The sequence below is a fragment of the Carassius carassius genome, chromosome 15 (genome assembly GCF_963082965.1).
Source record: "Carassius carassius chromosome 15, fCarCar2.1, whole genome shotgun sequence".
In the NCBI taxonomy this organism is placed as follows: domain Eukaryota; kingdom Metazoa; phylum Chordata; class Actinopteri; order Cypriniformes; family Cyprinidae; genus Carassius; species Carassius carassius.
The window spans coordinates 34,211,429-34,233,928 of record NC_081769.1 but is presented as its reverse complement, the minus strand read 5'-3'; the positions used below and the strand labels follow the sequence as shown (position 1 = coordinate 34,233,928).

At 41.8% G+C, this 22,500-nt stretch overlaps 3 protein-coding genes across 3 annotated transcripts in view; 2 read left to right on the top strand and 1 right to left on the bottom strand.

The window, feature by feature from the left end:
- Window positions 1-10,313, top strand: part of iqgap3 (IQ motif containing GTPase activating protein 3) — a 32,666-nt gene extending 22,353 nt beyond the window's left edge. The window contains exons 31-38 of the mRNA XM_059568620.1: window positions 1,043-1,145; window positions 1,220-1,358; window positions 1,436-1,523; window positions 3,650-3,862; window positions 3,961-4,121; window positions 8,956-9,081; window positions 9,635-9,743; window positions 9,842-10,313. Coding sequence (XP_059424603.1) covers window positions 1,043-1,145; window positions 1,220-1,358; window positions 1,436-1,523; window positions 3,650-3,862; window positions 3,961-4,121; window positions 8,956-9,081; window positions 9,635-9,743; window positions 9,842-9,955 — 1,053 coding nt within the window. The 3' untranslated portion in view covers window positions 9,956-10,313. The remainder of the gene's footprint in view (window positions 1-1,042; window positions 1,146-1,219; window positions 1,359-1,435; window positions 1,524-3,649; window positions 3,863-3,960; window positions 4,122-8,955; window positions 9,082-9,634; window positions 9,744-9,841) is intronic.
- A 633-nt stretch (window positions 10,314-10,946) lies between these two features.
- Window positions 10,947-15,256, top strand: LOC132158970 (uncharacterized). Its single transcript, XM_059568618.1, has 8 exons — window positions 10,947-11,443; window positions 11,931-12,071; window positions 12,165-12,248; window positions 12,756-12,812; window positions 12,896-12,994; window positions 13,158-13,310; window positions 13,742-13,876; window positions 14,783-15,256. Exons 2-8 carry the CDS (start codon window positions 11,931-11,933, stop codon window positions 14,882-14,884), a joined length of 771 nt encoding a protein of 256 aa, XP_059424601.1. The 5' UTR covers window positions 10,947-11,443; the 3' UTR covers window positions 14,885-15,256.
- Window positions 15,257-16,949: 1,693 nt separating this feature from the next.
- eomesb (eomesodermin homolog b) overlaps window positions 16,950-22,500 on the bottom strand; it is a 5,781-nt gene continuing 230 nt past the window's right edge. The window contains exons 2-7 of the mRNA XM_059568615.1: window positions 20,676-21,263; window positions 19,417-19,571; window positions 19,207-19,328; window positions 18,879-19,037; window positions 18,718-18,779; window positions 16,950-17,838 (exon numbers count right to left, since the gene is read on the bottom strand). Of these exons, the coding sequence (XP_059424598.1) occupies window positions 17,103-17,838; window positions 18,718-18,779; window positions 18,879-19,037; window positions 19,207-19,328; window positions 19,417-19,571; window positions 20,676-21,178 (1,737 nt within the window). The 5' untranslated portion in view covers window positions 21,179-21,263 and the 3' untranslated portion in view covers window positions 16,950-17,102. The remainder of the gene's footprint in view (window positions 17,839-18,717; window positions 18,780-18,878; window positions 19,038-19,206; window positions 19,329-19,416; window positions 19,572-20,675; window positions 21,264-22,500) is intronic.

Below are 22,500 nucleotides of genomic sequence, written 5' to 3'. Positions count from 1 at the left end.
TCATTTGCCCTCTCACGTCTGGCAGGTTCGAAATTACACAGCTGCAGGTCATCATACATGTTGGCTCTTGCCACCTCTTCATCATCCCAGTCAGTCGCTATAACGTTAGTTCTGATGCTATGTTCCAGGCAGGTTTTTGAGCTCGTAATCACTATTTCATACCACGACTAACCACTTTGTACCGTTCCAGGCAAGTTACGCCAAACTTTCTGAGTGCAAGGATTTTTTTTTATTGCAACAGTACATAGACCTAAAATCGTTTTTTCAACGTGTGCCACTTGCATAAACACTGCATCCGTAGGAAGTATTATCCGTAGGGGCTGTCATCATTGTTTCGCGTGCTGTGTGACCTCGGAACTCGGAGTACATCGATCTAGTACGAGACACGAGTTCACGGGTGGGAAGTCACGAGTTTGATTGCCGTTCCTGTGCACTTTCACGGGTTTAAGGTTGGAAAAACACGGGTTACGGGTTGCCTGGAACGCTGCATCATACTAGACTGAGGCTACCTTTCCTCCACTTCTCGCCAACGTGACGTCATTGCCGAGTTGCATAAAAAAAACGTTAATACCAAAAACTGAAAAAATAGGTCTTTAAGACTATTTTTGAGACATTTTAAAAATGATATACATATCTTGAGTGATTTATGTACGCATTAATCGAAAGTGGTGGTTAACCTGCAACATGGCCTTTAAGGTTATAACAGTTTCTGCTACATTTCATTGTTGAGATATAAAAACAAAAACCTATTTGTATGCAAGATTTCTTAAAACACATTCAATAATTAAAACTGGTAAAAATATGAATATGAACTTATATGAAAAATACTTCGTCTAAAGTGAACATCAAAATGTTCTGAATTTATTTCCAGTTGCTGTAATTTTGGGGCATCACAAGTCATTTGTTTATGAATTTAATTGAACATGTTGTTTGTTAATGCTGTGGTGCTGGAGATTCACTGACACACTAACCACAGGAATGATGTTAGTGATGCTGTAGTACAGAAGCTAAGAGGGAATGATCCAGTGTTTGTTGTGAACAGCTGCTGCGTGAGCATCAGGAGTGTCTGTGTCCCGATCCGTCCGATCCTCTTCAGCAGCTGCTGCAGGAGCTGGGCTCCGTGCCGTCTGTCCAGGAGCTCGTAGGTGCGTCACGCTCTGTTCAAAGCCTAGAACCTTAGCAGTGTTCTTAGACTTCATCTCGACCCGTGTGTGTGTAGGAGAAGGGCAGCACAACGCTTCAGATCCTAATGCGGAGCAGACTTTGTCAAAGATGGAGGTTTCTCTGACCCTCACCAGCAAGTTTGATGTCTTCAAGAGCTCTGATGACAAGCCTGACGCACGAGGGATCCTGCTGAGGTGAGCTGCGTGTGTGTGTCAGCTCTGATGATGGTGATGGTGAGTTTGTGTTGATTTCCTGTCTGCTTGTTCTTCAGCACTAAGCAGTTGATCATCGATGTGATCAGAACTCAGCCTGGTGACACACTCAGTGACGTGCTGCGAGTCTCCGCCTCCAGAGATCAGGTACGGATGACTCCGCCCACACACACACAGACCTCTACACCATATATGTGTATGGTGTGTGTGTGTGTGTGTGTATTCATTTTATTTGACTTTACCTGTTAGTGAAATCTTACTTTTTTACTGTATCTTTTGTGAAACAAGTTATTACAGCCACTGTGTAAATGATTATATTTCAACAACAAATACAAATTGTAACATAATTTTAGGTTAATTTAAAAACTGCTTTGAGTGCAATTTACATGTTTGCATACTTTTGTTGTTGTATTTTTTTTTTTTTTTTTTGCTTTTGAGTATTGGTTATTAAAGTTAAAAATAAATAGTAATTAAATTTAAGTTTGTGCTTTGTTCATTGTAACCTTTAAATGTAAAAAGCTTCCTGTAGTTCAGAGCAGAGGCTATCAGTCAATAAAATCAGCCATTTCTTACATTCTTACTTTATTTTTACTGAAGTAGCTGAAGTTATCAGCACACTGGAAAAATGCGATCAGACCAAGAAGTGTCTATCAAAAATATATTTGTCAAATGCAAATATAAAAAAAAAAAGAAGTGTAAAGTATCTTAAAAACAGACCAATGAGCAGACGTTTCATCCTGTGCTTTCTTTAGTGCTCATGAGGCAAAAAACAACAGAGGACTTTTATAAACACAGTTTCAAATTGTTAACAGCTGATCTTAATCAGTGAGGGATAATTGTCAAGCCAACTATTTACCTTTACAAAAAAAGGGGATTAATGGTCATGGGTTAATGATTTCCACACAAAAAACCAAGAAGCGTCTCTTTGTAACAGTTTTCTATCAGTTACCACCGGTCCTATCTCAATGTATCTCAAATCACACCACTTACTATGTGACCAATGCTCGCCCCAGTCGGCCCCAGATGGGGGCGCTACAGCGATCAAAAGTATGAAATCACTTATAACTCCTAAACTTTCAGTCACAAGCTCAAGCGTTTTATGTAGTTGGAATCATCGCCAGACAAATCACATGCCTCAGATTCGTTCGCGAAAGATTTTTGATTTATTTTAAATTGACCGATGAATTGTGAGCGCCTTTAAGACCAGGTTAATGGACGCCAATCTGAACCAAAATTTGGTGGGCCTGTTTGACTCCGAGATCTGAGAGAAATTTGGAAGAAATCTGCCACTGGGGAGCAATATCTCATTTTCCAATGGTGTAAACGATTGTACGTGCCAGTTTTTTGCACATATGATAGAACTCCTCACACTTTGCCTCTAGAACCACTGCTGTCAATCAAATAATCGAAATGTAAAAAATATGCTTTTGCGAACTAGTCCTAGGTTTTTCCCTCAATCTGAAAAACACTCCGGACTTTCTCGATCAATAATTATATATTTTTTAAAAAATGTACATTTTTGCTTTTGGAAGCTATAACAGGGTCATGTACAGAAGTGGCCTTGTCCAAATTTACCCCTAATCTTATAAAGCCAAAAGAAAAACTGAAAACTTCACGAAACCTGGTGAGCACATGTGACGTGATTTCTAAACAAGCATGTAAAGTGTTAACGTGATCAGAACACAGGGGGTGCTATAACAGTCACAAACATCAAAAAACATATTTCTATGGTACATTTCCTGGATTTGTCAAAAATGCTTCTTTTAAATCATTGATTTAGTTGGTTACGGGCTTGCTAAGTGAAATTTAATTTTGTTTTCCTTATGTGCTTGCAGCTATATTATCCACTTCTGTCCTTTTTAACAATAAAAAGAAAGAAACACTTGACCCATTAACACCTTTCGCTGTAGTCTACTTCTATTCTATCTGTTTTATATTATTTTTTTAAAAGAGCCCTCTAACACTATCATTCTTTATTTATTCTTTTGACTTCTTCTGTTCTGTTGTCCTCATTTGTAAGTGGCTCTGGATAAAAGCACCTGCTAAATGTCTAAATCTAAAGCTGAAATAAAAATGAATTACAATCATTTAGACATATAAGGGAAAGAACTAATAATATGGTCATAAACAACAAAAATTACCAAAAATGTAACCTGGCCCATAGAATATATGGTTTATTACTTCTGTGGAAAGTCTTCATAAAAACCCATCATGTGTGTGTGTGTGTGTGTGTGTGTGTGTGTGTGTGTGTGTGTGTGTGTGTGTGTGTCCAGGAGGTGCAGCACGGCTGGATGATGCATCAGCGTGCTCGGAGAGATGCACAAACCCCGGAGAAGATGAAGAGGAACCAGTCGTTGATCGCAGATGGGAACCTGACGCTGGAGGAGAAGAAGAGGAAGATCCAGAGGAACCTGAGGAGACTGGAGACCATCGGGACGCTCAGCCCCCCCGACACACAAACACAGATACTGCAGCTCATCGCCAAGGTAACCAGAGTCAGGTGTGTGACGGTGACGTCAGGTGTGTGTGTGTGTGCTGACCGTCTGCTCTGTGTGTGTGTGTGTGTGTGTGTGTGTGTGTGTAGGACATCCGTCATCAGCGTGTGTATCGTCAGAGGCGTCAGGCAGAGCTGGTCAAACTCAGAGAGACACTGAACTCACTGCAGTGTAAGAGCTGCTTCCACTCCGAGCAGGTGGATTACTACAGCCAGTACATACACACCTGCCTGCAGAACCTCACCAGCAGGTACACACACACACACACACACACTCACTCATACACACCTGCCTGCAGAACCTCACCAGCAGGTACACACACACTCACACACACACTCACTCACACACACACTCACTCATACACACCTGCCTGCAGAACCTCACCAGCAGGTACACACACACTCACACACACACTCACTCATACACACCTGCCTGCAGAACCTCACCAGCAGGTACACACACACACACACACACACTCACTCATACACACCTGCCTGCAGAACCTCACCAGCAGGTACACACACACTCACACACACACTCACTCACACACACACTCACTCATACACACCTGCCTGCAGAACCTCACCAGCAGGTACACACACACTCACACACACACTCACTCACACACACACTCACTCATACACACCTGCCTGCAGAACCTCACCAGCAGGTACACACACACACTCACACACACACTCACTCATACACACACTCACTCATACACACCTGCCTGCAGAACCTCACCAGCAGGTACACACACACTCTCACACACACACACTCATACACACCTGCCTGCAGAACCTCACCAGCAGGTACACACACACTCTCACACACACACACACTCACACACACACTCACTCATACACACCTGCCTGCAGAACCTCACCAGCAGGTACACACACACACACACACACACACACACTCACTCATACACACACTCACTCATACACACCTGCCTGCAGAACCTCACCAGCAGGTACACACACACACACACACACACACACTCACTCATACACACCTGCCTGCAGAACCTCACCAGCAGGTACACACACACACACACTCACTCATACACACACTCACTCATACACACCTGCCTGCAGAACCTCACCAGCAGGTACACACACACTCTCACACACACACACACTCATACACACCTGCCTGCAGAACCTCACCAGCAGGTACACACACACACACACACACACACTCACTCATACACACCTGCCTGCAGAACCTCACCAGCAGGTACACACACACACACACACACACACACACACACACACACACACACACACACACACACACTCACTCATACACACCTGCCTGCAGAACCTCACCAGCAGGTACACACACACTCACACACACACTCACTCACACACACACTCACTCATACACACCTGCCTGCAGAACCTCACCAGCAGGTACACACACACACACTCACACACACACTCACTCATACACACACTCACTCATACACACCTGCCTGCAGAACCTCACCAGCAGGTACACACACACACTCACACACACACTCACTCATACACACACTCACTCATACACACCTGCCTGCAGAACCTCACCAGCAGGTACATACACACTCACACACACACTCACTCATACACACACACACTCGCACTCTCGCTCACTCACACTCTCACACACACTTGCTCACTCACACTCACACACTCGCACTCTCGCTCACTCACACTCTCACACACACACACACACTCGCTCACTCACACTCACACACACACTCGCACTCTCGCTCACTCACACTCTCACACACACTCACTCACACACTCTCGCTCACTCACACTCTCACTCACACACACACTCGCACTCTCGCTCACTCACACTCTCACACACACTCACTCACACACTCTCGCTCACTCACACTCACACACACACTCTCACACACACACACTCGCACTCTCACTCACTCACACTCTCACACACACTCACTCATACACACCTGCCTGCAGAACCTCACCAGCAGGTACACACACACACTCACACACACACACACACACTCACACACACACTCACTCATACACACCTGCCTGCAGAACCTCACCAGCAGGTACACACACACACACACACACACACACACACACTCACTCATACACACACTCACTCATACACACCTGCCTGCAGAACCTCACCAGCAGGTACACACACACTCTCACACACACACACACTCATACACACCTGCCTGCAGAACCTCACCAGCAGGTACACACACACACACACACACACACTCACTCATACACACCTGCCTGCAGAACCTCACCAGCAGGTACACACACACACACACACACACACACACACACACACACACACACACTCACTCATACACACACTCACTCATACACACCTGCCTGCAGAACCTCACCAGCAGGTACACACACACACTCACACACACACTCACTCATACACACACTCACTCATACACACCTGCCTGCAGAACCTCACCAGCAGGTACACACACACACTCACACACACACTCACTCATACACACACTCACTCATACACACCTGCCTGCAGAACCTCACCAGCAGGTACATACACACTCACACACACACTCACTCATACACACACACACTCGCACTCTCGCTCACTCACACTCTCACACACACTTGCTCACTCACACTCACACACTCGCACTCTCGCTCACTCACACTCTCACACACACACACACTCGCTCACTCACACTCACACACACACTCGCACTCTCGCTCACTCACACTCTCACACACACTCACTCACACACTCTCGCTCACTCACACTCTCACTCACACACACACTCGCACTCTCGCTCACTCACACTCTCACACACACTCACTCACACACTCTCGCTCACTCACACTCACACACACACTCTCACACACACACACTCGCACTCTCACTCACTCACACTCTCACACACACTCACTCATACACACCTGCCTGCAGAACCTCACCAGCAGGTACACACACACACTCACACACACACACACACACTCACACACACACTCACTCATACACACCTGCCTGCAGAACCTCACCAGCAGGTACACACACACACTCACACACACACACACACACTCACACACACACTCACTCATACACACCTGCCTGCAGAACCTCACCAGCAGGTACACACACACACTCACACACACACACACTCACACACACACTCACTCATACACACCTGCCTGCAGAACCTCACCAGCAGGTACACACACACACTCACACACACACACACTCACACACACCTGCCTGCAGAACCTCACCAGCAGGTACACACACACACTCACACACACACTCACTCATACACACCTGCCTGCAGAACCTCACCAGCAGGTACACACACACACTCACACACACTCACTCATACACACCTGCCTGCAGAACCTCACCAGCAGGTACACACACACTCACACACACACTCACTCATACACACCTGCCTGCAGAACCTCACCAGCAGGTACACACACACTCACACACACACACTCACTCATACACACCTGCCTGCAGAACCTCACCAGCAGGTACACACACACACACACACACACTCACTCATACACACCTGCCTGCAGAACCTCACCAGCAGGTACACACACACACTCACACACACCTGCCTGCAGAACCTCACCAGCAGGTACACACACACACTCACACACACACTCACTCATACACACCTGCCTGCAGAACCTCACCAGCAGGTACACACACACACACACACACACTCACTCATACACACCTGCCTGCAGAACCTCACCAGCAGGTACACACACACACTCACACACACACACACTCACACACACCTGCCTGCAGAACCTCACCAGCAGGTACACACACACACTCACACACACACTCACTCATACACACCTGCCTGCAGAACCTCACCAGCAGGTACACACACACACTCACACACACACACTCATACACACCTGCCTGCAGAACCTCACCAGCAGGTACACACACACTCACACACACACACTCACTCATACACACCTGCCTGCAGAACCTCACCAGCAGGTACACACACACTCACACACACACACACTCATACACACCTGCCTGCAGAACCTCACCAGCAGGTACACACACACTCACACACACACTCACTCATACACACACACACACACACACACACACTCATACACACCTGCCTGCAGAACCTCACCAGCAGGTACACACACTCACACACTCACTCACACACACACTCACTCATACACACCTGCCTGCAGAACCTCACCAGCAGGTACACACACACTCACACACACACACACTCATACACACCTGCCTGCAGAACCTCACCAGCAGGTACACACACACTCACACACACACTCACTCATACACACACACACACACACACACACACTCATACACACCTGCCTGCAGAACCTCACCAGCAGGTACACACACACACACACTCACACACTCACTCATACACACACTCACTCATACACACCTGCCTGCAGAACCTCACCAGCAGGTACACACACACACTCACACACACACACACTCACACACACACTCACTCATACACACCTGCCTGCAGAACCTCACCAGCAGGTACATACACACTCACACACACACTCACTCATACACACCTGCCTGCAGAACCTCACCAGCAGGTACACACACACACTCACACACACACACACTCACACACACCTGCCTGCAGAACCTCACCAGCAGGTACACACACACACTCACACACACACTCACTCATACACACCTGCCTGCAGAACCTCACCAGCAGGTACACACACACACTCACACACACTCACTCATACACACCTGCCTGCAGAACCTCACCAGCAGGTACACACACACACACACTCACACACTCACTCATACACACACTCACTCATACACACCTGCCTGCAGAACCTCACCAGCAGGTACACACACACACACTCGCACTCTCTCTCTCACTCACTCACACACTCACTCACACACACACACACACACCTGCCTGCAGAACCTCACCAGCAGGTACACACACACACACACACTCGCACTCTCACACACACACACTCATACACACCTGCCTGCTGAACATGTGACGGTGTGTGTGTGTGATGTTCTCTGTCCGTCAGTAAAGTCAATGGGAAGAAAGCGTGTGACAGTAAAGGGAAGAAGAAGCGGGCGACTCTCACATACACAGCTGCACGTCTGCATGAGAAAGGAGTTCTGCTGGAGATCGAAGACCTGCCCGTCACACAGTACGACACACACACCATGCTCAGTGCTGATTGGTTGATACAGTGCTCACATACACTGATTCTGAGTCAGAGTGATTCAGTGAGTCGAATAGACTGAATCGTTCAATGATTTAAAGGCTTTTTGAAAGAAATAATACTTTCATATTCATCTCAGACGCATTAAATTGATGAAAAGTGGCAGTAAAGACATTTATAATGTTACAGTAGATTTCTATTTCAAATAAATGCTGTTCTCTTGAACTTTCTATTCATCTTTGAATCTTGTAAAATAAACTGCATCAGTTTCCACAGAAATATTAATGTGTTCAACATTGATAATCAGAAATGTTTCTCGAACAGTAAATTATGATATTATTCTGATTTCTGAAGATCATGTGACACTGAAGACTGGAGGAATGACGCTGAAAATACAGAAATAAATTACACTTTAACACAGATTCACACAGAAAACAGATATTTAACATTATCATAATATTTCACTGTTTTGATGTATTTTTGATCTAATAAACACAGCATAGCTGAGCAGAAGAGACTGTCCATGATCTGTCCGCAGGTTCAAGAACGTGATCTTTGACATCGTTCCCGGTGAGGAGGACGGCTCGTTCCTGGTGAAGGCTCGTTTCATGGGTGTGGACATGGAGAGATTCCCGCTCAAATACCAGGTGAGAAGCTCCAGATGCTGTGACGGTGTCTCTGTTCCTCTGTGACATAAACACAAGGAGTGATGTGTGTGTGTGTGTGTGTGTGTGTGTGTGTGCAGGATCTGCTGCAGCTGCAGTACGAGGAAGTCTCCGTGATGAAGATGTTCGATAAAGCCAAAGTCAACGTCAACCTGCTCATCTTCCTCCTCAACAAGAAGTTCTTCAAGAAGTGAACTGACTCCAGATAAACCTGCTGCTTCATTCTCAGTGTATTTCATTGTATTACCCAACATTACTCCGGATATATTCATGACGCTATCAAATATATATATATTCAATTATTAATCATTTGCGTTTAAAATGAAGCTTTACTTTATTGGAGTGAATCACAGAAGACGTTGAGAAAAACACTAGTTATGCAGCGGTTTCAGGTGGAGTTCACCTGCGCTCATGCAATGCTCTTCAGTGGAAAGTGTCTCAAAATATTAATTCTGTGTAAATATTTTCTGTCTCTATTTTCTGTTCCTCGACTGTTTTTATGTCAATTATGAGTGTCCAGTCCCTCTTTTAACACGCCGTCTTATTCACAATAAAACACATTTTGCACGAATAAACCGTGTTTGTCTCATTGTGCATGTTTTGTTGATGTGATCTCTTCATGAAGCGTGAGGAGGTTTCTCCAGGATCAGGTGATCGTGTGGTTTTCTGCTCCTGTGTTTGAGTGTCGTGTGATGACAGGATTTCACATGGAACAGATTCGCCACAGTTTCACAAATACACTGATCTGATCAGAGTTTTCTCTTTCATTATCTCCTTTTTACATCTTCAATATTGAGGCGATACTTCCGGTTAAAAACTTATCGGCATTTGTCATTTTTAAATCTTCGGGTTTTTTTTTTTTTTTAATCTAGGGATTTCATGTTATTTATTTTTTCTTCATCGGTTCCTGGATTTGAATTGGAAACTCATGTTTATTGCCTGGGCAAATACAGTCATAATATATTCGAAACCATTTTTGTATGTGATCTTTAATCTTTTCTCTAGAATAAGAACGAGGAGAAATCTCTCTGTTTGTTTGTTGAGATGATCTGATTATATCTAACAAATGTGGCTAATTTTAAATATTTTTTTTTTTTATTTTACTCAAAAGGGTAGTTTTTGATGTTTTCGCCCTTCGTTAGATGGGATTCGAACTCTAGACGCTCGTGACGCAATCACGCTGAATGTCGCACCAACCTTTATTTATTTTATTCGTTTTATTGCGATTTTTCTTTTCTTAGGATATTAGCTATAGTTTAAATAAAGTGACGTTTAATAAATAAAAAAAACATCCCATCTGTCAGTAAAACTATCAGGAAACATAATTTGGAATCTTTTAAACTTTAAAATCCCAGAGCATTGTGTTTTAATAATGTGAATCTGACACAAATTTGTACGAGAAGTCAGCTAAACCTGACTGAACTTTATTTGTAAAAACCCTCGTGTTAAAACCACATAAAGTCTTGATTTCTTTAGTTTAAACTGTGAATCTGCGGTTTTCTGTTCGCGTTAGTGTGATTCGGGTTATGTACAATAGAAAGTTATTGAGTGAGCACGCGTGTGTGGGTTTGAGAATAATGACGATCATCAGACAGAGATGAATCACACATTCTCCGCGTGTCTCGAGGAGGAGTTCCTCTCGATTCTCACCTGAACACAGCCAGAGCAACACCGACGACAAGGTAACTCTATCTCTTCATATTACCAGTCATTTCACTGAGCTGAATCACTTTAAACGGGAGAACTGAGGGTTATATGAAGCTGAGGACTAGAGCTTTTAGTTTTGCTTCAGTAGGGTGAATTCAGGGTGACTGGGGTGTTGTTTCCGGTCATCTCAATGGCTGAAACTGTCCCAGTTTATCTGACCTCACACATGGAGTTGATAAAACATTGTTTGGAGTTTGTGCTGCTTGTAGAAAGATCTTAAATTGGCCTAATAACTGTAAAACTCATAATAAATATCAGTAAGTCATCTTTAAATTCATCAACACAAACTGAGAGAGATTTAATGATGATGTGTGTGAGAATCAGAGCGCCGTGCAGGTTCATCTGGTTCTACTGCTCAAAGAATGTGGTGAACAATGACTTCTTGTTCTTCAGCTGCAGGAATGAAAACACAGGTGATTGTGAAACTCTCATTAGTGTGTGTGTGTGTGTGTGTGTGTGAAGATGTCCAGAAGAGTGGAGGTGATCCTCAACTCCTCAGCTCCGCAGGATCCGGCCGATCCTCCTCTTCACATCACAGAGTCCAAGCCCGGAGAGCATCCAGGAGTGAAGGGCTTCCTGATGATCAAGCCGGCGATCCTGGGGGTGAAGACTTATGCTTTAACTGATCATGTCTAGAGCTGAGAGTGTGTGAGCTCCGGCTGAACCTGTGTGTGTGTGTGTGTGTGTGTGTGGCAGTGGCTGGAGATCCTGACCGGTGCTGGGGTGTTTGGGCTCGTCTACTGGAATTACACTCTCTGGCTCTTAATACCGGCTGCTTTTGTGAGTCTCTTTTATTATACACAGCTCAGAATAATCAGAATTTCTCACGTTTGCTGAAAGAAGACTCTTCTGCATTCTTCGCCAAGGCTGCATTTAACTTAATAAAAATTACAGTAAAAATTTTAATTATTGCAAACAGCAGATTTCTGTGAGAATATATGTTAAAGTGTCATTTGTTTCTGTGATTTAGAATCAGAAATGTTTCTCGAGCAGTAAATCATCATATTTTCATGATATCTGAAGATCATGTGACACTGAAGACTGGAGGAATGATGCTGAAAACACGGAAATAAATTACACTTTAACACAGATTCACACAGAGAACAGCTGATTACAAATACTAAAATTTTTACTGTATTTTTAATCAAATAAACAGAGCCTCGGTGAACAGGAGCGACTAATTATAATTCCAAATGTTAAATCTGTAGTGCACATATGAATTTATAACTGACATGATAGATAAATGCTGGATAATGTTCATATTGCTGATTTCGTCTGTGTCTGTAGGTGATTTTAATCGGAGTGATAACAGCTACAGCTGCGTGTTCACACAACCCCTGTCTGGTCAGTCATCATTCTTACGCTCTTACGGACCGTTCTCTGCAGACGTGTGTGATATTAAATGAAACCATGTTTGTGATGGTCAGGTGGTCACTTCTCAAGTGCTGAATCTGCTCAATATCTGCAATGTGCTGACGGCCGTCGTCGTGTTTTTCGTCCAAGTCTTATTCGTGTTTCTCGGAGATGTGAGTGCTTAATGCTAAGCCATCAAAATGTTTTCAAGCTGCAATGTGAAATAGTTTGCTCAGATGACGTGATTTGAAAAGTTGAGGGAGATTTGTGTTTCTTCTTCTTCTTGGGTGTGATGATGAGTGTGTCAGTAACGCTGTGATTCTGCTGCTGTTGTAGATGGTTGGAGCTGCTCTGCGAACACATTTCGTGAGCGGCCGCTCCGAGAGTCCCTCGTCTCAGACCGCAAACATCGCCTTCATCGCTTGTAATGTTCTGGCGCTCATCTTCTCTCTTCTCATCATCATGACGTCGTGCTGCTGGTGTAGATCGGTAAAACAGTGTTTATATGTGTGTCTCTGGAGCACAAAAGCAGTGTTGAGTCTGGGGTATATTTGTAACAATACATTGTATGAGTCACAATGATACATTTCTCTTTTATGCCAAAAATCAATAGGATATTAAGTAAAGATCATGTTCCATGAAGATATTTAGTAAATCTCCTACCGTAAATATATCAAAACTTAATGTTTGATTAGTAATATGCATTGCTAAGAACTTTATTTCGAACAACTTTAAAGATGATTTTCTCAATATTTAGATTTTTTTGCACACTCAGATTCCAGATTTTCTAACAGTTGTATCTCAGACAAATATTGTCCTCCTCACAAACCAGACGTCGGTGGAGAGCTCATGACTGGTTTAGTGGTCACGTCTGAGATGGGTGGTTGAGACACTGATGTGTGGATGTGCTTCTTCTCCAGAGGAAGCGTCTGATGGTGATCCACATGAACCCAGCTCCATCTGCAGATCTCAGTGATGAGGTGGATTATCCGTGTCTAGAACTTTCACCGCCAGCCTATAGTCCGGTTCCTTCTTCAGAACCGCCGGCCTACGAGGTGTGTATGGAGACTGACCTCAGTCATTATTAGAGAGCACCCTCATCTTCTTTTAGACGTCTGGAGCTCCTCGTGTGGTGATCAGAAATGATTGAAATCAAACGCATATGCTATAATTTAGGTCATTTTAATTTTTCCAGTTTTTAGTGGATTTTATTGCACTTATTAATCACTTTTCGAGCGTAGACCTGAAAGTTGAATTTCCAACCTAAAAAAACTCTCGTAAATATTGAATGTTTTGGAGAACAGACTTAAGTTTGTTCTCTTTTTAAGTGAAAAAAGTGATAAAAACATGCACAAAAAATACTTTTTTCAAATAACTATACTATATATATATATATAATGTTGTGTTCCAAATTTGAAGTTGATATCTCAAACGAACATAAAAAATCACAGTAAGCTTTTGTTTGGGCACAGCACCCAACATTTCCATTTGATCAAATTCATTTTTCATTAATTTCCAATGCAAACATTACAAGTGTGACGCTTTTTATCTAAGGCCATTTAACTAAACTGTGTGTGTGTGTGTGTGTGTGTGTGAAAATAAGTGCTAAACCTTTACCAAGTTACATTTTGATGAAGTAAAAAATTCTAAACAAAAAACCAAACCATTAACCTTTTTTCTTCTTCTATCAAATGACCCAAGAGCACTTAGAGGGTTAAATGACTTTCAAAGCATCCCAGCATGCACCTGATGAAGTTTACATTAAAGCATTTGGAAGATACTTCTATGCATTTAACTTGATGCACTCCCTGGGAATGGAACCCATGACCCTGGTGTGTCTAACAGTGCTATGATCAACTGTCTGAGTGATCAGATCTGGAATCTGTGTCTTATCTCAGAGTTCCCTCACTCTGCTTTTATTCTAGCGTTAGATGATGACCTGAATGTCTCTGTTCCTGCAGGAGGAACGACGCTCGACTCTTTCTGGAGTTTCTACTCGGAAGTGGGCCATGAGGAAATGGAAAGAAGAACTGAGACGTAGCAGAAAACCCATCCAAGTCTGACCAGATTAATTTATTTCCAGATCAGTCTGATTTCTATGCTCTAAAGTAGAGCTTCTCGTATAATGTCCACCGGGCTCCGTTTAAGGCCCTTTATTAGTGTAATGTCTTTTATCATAATGCTGTTTTTCACCTGCATCAGATGAACGCCAATCAATCTGATGGACCTATAGACAACATTCAGTGGTGGATGTCTCAGAACTTTCTGGAAGTCTGATGCATTTTTATTATTTTGTCCTCGTTTTTTAAAAACAGCCACATTAAAAGGTTTTAAATCATGCTTCCAAAAATGAAGGCTTGAAAGAGCAAAGAAGTCGTGCCATTGAATGTTGCATGAACTGCACAAATGAATATCTTCCTCAGTGATTTGGTCTGGTTTGAGTGCAGATCCCAACATCCTGAAATCAAGATATGAAGTCTTATTTTAAAGTTGATCAATATGAAGGACGTTTTAAGGGGAATGAAAACTGGTACACCATGAAGTAATGAATTCCCTTTCATTTATTAATTAGTTTTTATTATTATTTGAGGGAAAGAAATAATGTTTATGACACAATTTGTGTCCGATTTTGAAAGATGCTATTGAAATGTGAGTTTGGAGAGTATTTCAGTATTTGGATCAGGAGCTGTACTTGCATGACTGATAATAACCGTCCCAAGTTGACCGCTGAGATATTATTTATGATATTTGTTCATCTGTGAACAGCAGAAGTGTCTTGGCGTGCTTCTGCATCACCTCAAACTCTTCACATGTTCTTCTGGTGTGCAATGTTAACTATTTAATGCTAGTTGTTTGGTTTCTTCTGAATGCTTATGTACATGCAAGCCCTTTGTAAACCGTTTGAAAGTGATATAAAGTTCATGTATTGTGTTCGTGTCACTGTTGAGTTTGATTTCTCAACCTAACTCTAACAGAAACCTCTTGAAGACATTCACCAAATCGACTGAATCTTCTCTTGGTTTCCTCTCAGTGTTCTGCATCTGATTCACTTTGAATCTGTTGGAGAAATTGCATGATTGTATTGAAATGATGTCGTTATATAGAGAGGTTAAACTCTAGAAGATTCATGATGGAGCAGGTCTTTTTCTTAAATCGTCTCGCCAGTTAATTTCTAAAATCGTTAAAAGACATTATCAAATTTGAAATATTTTAAAGGAACAGCTCACCCAAAAATGAACCCTGACCCTCATGTTGGTCCAAACCTGTAAGAGTTTTTGTTGAACACAAAAGAAGATATTTTGAAGAATGTTGGTAACCAAAAGCTTGCTGGTAGCCATTGACTTCCATAGTATAGAAAACAATTCTTTAGAAGGCAGTGACTAAGAGCGATTGTTTGGTTACCAACATTCTTCCAAATATCATCTGTGTTCAGCAGCTGAAACAAACTCATACAGGGTTGGAATAAGTGGACGATGACAGATTCGTCAATATTTGGTGAACTCCCTTTAAGGGACTGATTAGATGTTCTTACACTAGAGGTCAGTGTCCTCAACAGCTAGTGAGCAACACTTCATTCACTTACTATATATTTCTATTTGTGCACATTCTAAAAAATGATGGGTTACTTCAAGCCAACTTGGGGTCAAATTTGGACTAACCCAATTTTTGGGTTAAAAATGTAATGTAAAAAATTAACCCAATGGTTGGGTTAGTCCAAATTTGGATTCCTGTTAATATGTAATAATCCACCATATCTTCACCCTTCACTTACTGATCTTTCTTTGATCTGAGTAGCTTTGTCTTTGGAGATTTGCTATATTGTGATGTTTTGATCTAGTTTGGGGACATATTAACTAACTATTAGCTACTTAAAGATTGTGCCTCAATAAACTCATAAGTATGTGCTTTATAAGTTCATAAAAAACGAATAATATAGTCAACTAGTTAGAATTATTCTCTAAACTGAAGTGTTACTGAATTATTATTATTTTTATATAGTTGTGGAAAAGGCACCAGTTTTCAAAGCTCTTTTCTGAATATTTTTTTCCATTCTGTCATGTTTGCATACTTTAAATTAATTAATAATACTGTATATTCAGAAGAAAAGAAAAGAAAAGAAAATACCAATCCAAAACAGCAGTGGTTTAATGCATACAACAGCCTTTTCAAAATGACATATCATCTACCTTTGGACAGAAACGATTTGTTTGAGATTTCAATAAATTACAAAAGGGCCAAACTGATGGATTGAAAGCATTCAGACGGGAGACCGAGGTTTCTCTAGCTGCCGGCGTAGAAGGCGTAGTAGCCGATGGTCTTGGAGTTTGATGAAGTGTCCTTGGTGAAGGTTTCTGAGGCGCTGGAATCTTCACACTTGACCGTGGGAGAGTTCTCCGCTCCTGACTCGTCGAGGGAAACCCGTCTCCGTTTGCAAACCACCGAGTAAATGCTGGGTTCCTCAGAGTCTAGAGGTTTCAAAGACGGCGTGCTCTCCATCCAGGCCACAGTCTGACTAACCGTGTTCCCTTCCCTAGATTTGTCTTTATCTAGCATGTGGTCGCCTGTGAGATCTGTGGGACTCGGTCTGGGGGACCAGGGCAATCCGGACGCCACTTTTCTGGGATAAGAGCCTCTGGAGCCCCATCCAGCGGTGACGGATGTGAAGGCTGCGTCTGGATAGTAGCCCAGCGAGTGTGCGCTCTGCAGAGGTAAGGATTTGAAGCTGTATGGTAACAGCGAGCTGGAGTAATCGCCCTCGTACGCCGTCAGCTCCAGCTTGTTTCCACTGGTCTGCTGCACTGAAGTGACCAGCCACCTCTGAGCAGCGCTAGCGTCCTCCAGCGCAGGAGAAAGCATGCTGTTTGTCTGCGAAACCGTCCGCTCGGTGTTGTACAGGCGACTCGGGGTCAGATTGGTGACAAACTGGTCCTGCAGAAAGGGTTGCATCGTGTAGCGCGCGCGAGGAGAGTCTGACGGAGACGGAGTGAGTCTTTCCCGCTCTGGAACCGTGTACATCCTGAGAGATGAATGCAAAGAACACACAGAAGAACATTTTGGCTTCCTCAGAGAACATTTGAGTGAACACTTCTTAAAACAACCACTGGTAACACTTTATTTGAAGGTGTCCTTGTTAAATCATGCATAGCTAATCCTAACCTTCACCAGAGAGTAAAGCATAGTTACTGAGATACGTCCTTAAATGTATTATTACACTGTAACAAGAATGTAATTAAACCATTTATTTTAGGAGTTTACTGCGTAAAATGTTTTTTGTTTTTCAGAACCTTTTGTTGGATGTAAAGTTGGGTGTTAAAGGTTCTTCATCAATGCCAATAAAGACCCTTTATTTTATTTTTTTAGGAGTATTAAAGCACCTCTTTGGGTTTCTTTTTAGTGATCTCAATTCTTAGAAGGACCATTTTATGAACATTTAAAGAAAGTTTTGTGGTTCTACACTTTAAAAAATAAAGGTTTTAAAGTGAGGTTTTAACAGTGAGGCCACAGAAGAACCATTATTGGCTCCCAAATCACATTCTAGCTAATGATTTCATGGGGGAAAAAAAGTTTTTATTTTCTTTAAATATTCCCCAGAACCACAGTGGAATTTCAAGTTTCTTTGGCTGTTAAAGGTTCTTCGAACCTTTAAAGAACCTTTATTTTTAGGAGTATAGAAGCACTGATTTGGTTTCATCAAAGAACCTTGCAGTGATCCGTTTTGAAATAACAATTTTTTCTTAGTCTGAAGAATATTTTAATAATCTAAAGAACCCTTTGTGCAATGGAAAGACTCCATGGATGATAGATAAAAGGTTCTTCGTGGAACCATCGATGCCAATAAAGCAGATTTATTTTATAGTGTATGGTGAACTATCATGTGGATAATATAGCTACTCACGTGTCATAATTATCTCTAAAGCCCTTGGCGAAAGGATTGTGGTCGATCTTGAGTTGCGTGATCTAGAAGAAGAAGAAGAACACAGAAGTAAGGATCAGTCCTAACGGAGTGTGTGAAGCACACACACACACACACACACACATCTTGATGGATGCTCGTACATCAGTGTTCTGATAGGCTGTCACAGCGATGAACTGGTTCTCAGGAAAGGTGAAGATCTGAGTCTTCGAGTCTCGTCCTGAGCTTTCGATTCCGTCGTCGGACACTTCGACGATGTGAAGCCTGGGCTGGTACTTGTGTAGAGACTGAAGGACGATCATCTGATTAAAAGACGTAGATCAGATGAAAACAGAGCACATGTTTAAAGTATGCATTTTTTAGCGCAAGCTGATAAAACTATTTTATCAAAGCCTAATAAGCAATGCACGCCTACATTTAGCATGCACGAATTGTTTAGGCATAATTAATTATTCCTCTCGCGTTATTCACCTGTGCGGTGGTAGTATTCGCTCCCTTGTTGTTTGTTAGTTTGAGTTTACCGAAAGAGATTTCTTGTCTCATCCAGTGAGCTCCTGTGTTCGGGGATTCAGGGTGGACGTAAATCTTATTTCCTAAAACAGTCAAATCAAATTTAAATGAAGTAGGCTAATAATAATGCACATTAAATATATAAAACTATATATATTTAGTCCTCCGTGCCTTGCATGTTATTGTCGGCTTTCCCGCAGGTCACCCATTTTCCGCCCTGAAATCTCCAGTGGTTGGGATCGGCCAGAACTATCTCCACAAACACATTATAATGCGTGGTCAGACTCAAACCGGTGATATTGAAGCTTAGAAAGGGGAACATCCGTCTGTCAGGAAAAACAGACAAAGAATTAATGCAAATGAAATAAATTAAACAGAAAATACAAAATTAATTTGTGCAAAAATATATCTACGGCATTCATAGGAAATTAACGTTTATAAAGAATTTCTATTCTTGTTTAAAAAAATCTAATAGCGCTATTTCAGGTAGCAACATTTTTAAAAAAAAATCGAAAATAGGTTGAACTTTGTGATAAACTGATGAATTACAACAGCTTTTATAACAACACATAGCGCCTTTTTTCGCCATGTCAAAATCTGTGATTAACTAGCCTACAGAAATACTTGAAAACCCGTTTTAATAAAAGTAGGCAATTTTAAAAAGACCCCCGATATAGCCGCGTTCATATAGCCTAGGCATATAAAATGCGTTCTTATTTAAACACTCTAGCTTAATTAACAGAATTCGATCGTCGCAAAAATATTTACAAGTTATTTCTGTAATAAGAATAGAACTCTTCGACCAGCAGGTGTTGTTTACTAAAATGAAAGGTTGATTAAACGCGTCTATTTGTTTCATCGCAGTTAACGTCATTATGGAACACCAATAGTATCAAAACTATTTATGACAACACAAGCGCGCATACTGTTGCTATAGTATTTTATTGTGTGATCTAAATATTGAAATCATAGCCTATTTGAAAACGCATTTCTGTAATCGGAGTATCCGAAATTTTCAACAGGTTGTTTGTGATTTGGGTTACTTTACAATTGTCATTTATTAAAACAACTGTTTATTTGTCTATTATTATTACTAGGCTATTTACCATTATTATAAAACATCTATAGCCTCACAAATGCGCGTTGCTGTTGCTATATTAATAGCTACGCCAGTTCGAGATCACCTGTTATTTTGCGCCAGGTAAAAATACTTATATAATTTTGACCTAAACTCTATTTAAAACGTTCTTTTGTGTACTAAGAATTTTTAAAACAGTTTTTATAATCCATTTACCCGGCTGTTTAATTTCTTATAATAAACTTTTGTTTAAACCCGTCTGTTTTGTATTTTAGAGCATCATCTATCATTTAAAAAAGTGACTAGCAGTGTCCATGGTGCACTGTTCCGAAGCAGAGGTGTGATCGCTCACCTGCCCTGTTTGGTGATGATCATCTCGGTTTGGTGTCGGTGGAATTTGAGCCACAGCGGCCGGTTGCACAGATACACCTGAGCTCGGAGTGCCGTACCGGACAGAGCCACGGAGCCGATACCGGACCCGGAGCCCTGGTACGAGTGGTAGCTGTTTCCAGAACCCTGTCCGAACTGATATCCCGCGCCGAAGTCACCGCGTCCCGCGCACAGAGACTGACAGAAGCCCGCGGAGGGAAGCACGGAGCCGTAGTGCAGCGACGCCGCGTACCGCGATCCGTCCGAACCAGAGTACACGCCTCCCGTCTGGCTCGTGTACGGAAACAAGGAACTCTCCTGCGTTTGCTGCGTCGAGCCCATCATGAAGTATCGGTTGGAGCCGAGTCCGTCGAGTATGTACCGGCCTCCGCCCGAGAGTTCATCCTCGCAGATGATCGGTGACACTTTCCTGCTGTCCACCTCCGCGCTCGAGGTCAGCGCAGAACCGAGTCCTTCACCGGACATCTTTGGATGTTCTGTCAATCCGAGCTCTTGATCCGAATCCGTTGATAACACGATCGTCGTCACTCACCGTCGGGTCGCGGCATCACTGCAAACCACAGAATCAGTGTGTGCATGTCAACCAAATCTACAGAAAATCAGCTTTAAAATTAGACATGAATCTTCTCTAACCAGGATGCACACATGGCTGTTTAAAACGATTCGGTTTCAGAACGCTTTCATCTCAGCGACATTGAGAACAAAGTGAAACTTTTTGCTTTTAAAGATCTCAAATAATACAATCCTCCATGGAAATTAAAATAATAAAATAAAACGATTTTATTTCATTTAATTAGATGTTTATGTATATTCATCATACTTTAGCTGGTAAATTAAATATATATGTATTTTAAATAGGCCTATTCGTTCTTAAAATGCTTTCTAGATATCACTTTATTATTTTCTAATAGATGCAGGCAAGCAATATTATTTAATGACGTTTATAGCATAACTGTTTAACAGCATTTAAATAAAAAATGTTATGTGCTTGTCATATCATCATCCGAGACTAACTGTTCCTCGTTATTATATTTACCAATCTGTTAATGTTATCATTCAGATTAATAGAAAATCAAATAATAACAATTTTATAAACATGAATCATTAAAATATAAATCTTTGGCGCTTTCGTTTTTCATAATTCATGTTTACGCAATCTAGATTTTATTAGTGTGATGATGTGAGCATATAAGCTTTTGCATTAATTCTGCCTCTAATAAATAAACAAAAAATACTTTAGACCTAATAATTATCTGCGTTAGATTTAGAAGTTTATATAGACCTATTTATATATTAGATTTAAGTCTTAAGTCTTGCATTAAATGATTGCATAAACGCAGTCTGCAAACGAACACGTGTTCCGACAGTAATCAGGATTTAACAGAACTGTGTAAATATTGTCGGAATGACACATTAATTTGTGCTTCATTGGACATAACAGAAATCTAGTAAGCACAGGTTGTTGTTTTTTTCTTTTATAGCCTATTTTTCAAAACATTGCAGGGAATTTGATTGTAAAAAAATGAACATCTAATTCTTAAAAAGGAAGTTTCTGATAAACAACAACGAGTTTCTGGGTCCAGCAGGCAATTCTAAATATATATATGTATATATGTATTTAATCATATATCACTGTTAAGTTTTTTTCTAAAATTAAACTAGATGTTAACTAGATGACAAATGATGGTAAACACGTTCTCGTTTATCACAAAGGATGGTTCTGTGTAAAACTAACAGACCATCAGTTCTAGTTGGAAAACACATCGAAGCTTCTTGTTTAGATGCAA

Coding starts and splice junctions, on each gene's coding strand:
- LOC132158970 (XM_059568618.1), top strand. CDS start 11,931: ATGTCCAGAAGAGTGGAGGTGATCCTCAACTCCTCAGCTCCGCAGGAT. Junction 12,249..12,755: donor TCTTAATACCGGCTGCTTTT/GTGAGTCTCTTT, acceptor CTGTGTCTGTAG/GTGATTTTAATCGGAGTGAT. Junction 13,311..13,741: donor CGTGCTGCTGGTGTAGATCG/GTAAAACAGTGT, acceptor CTTCTTCTCCAG/AGGAAGCGTCTGATGGTGAT.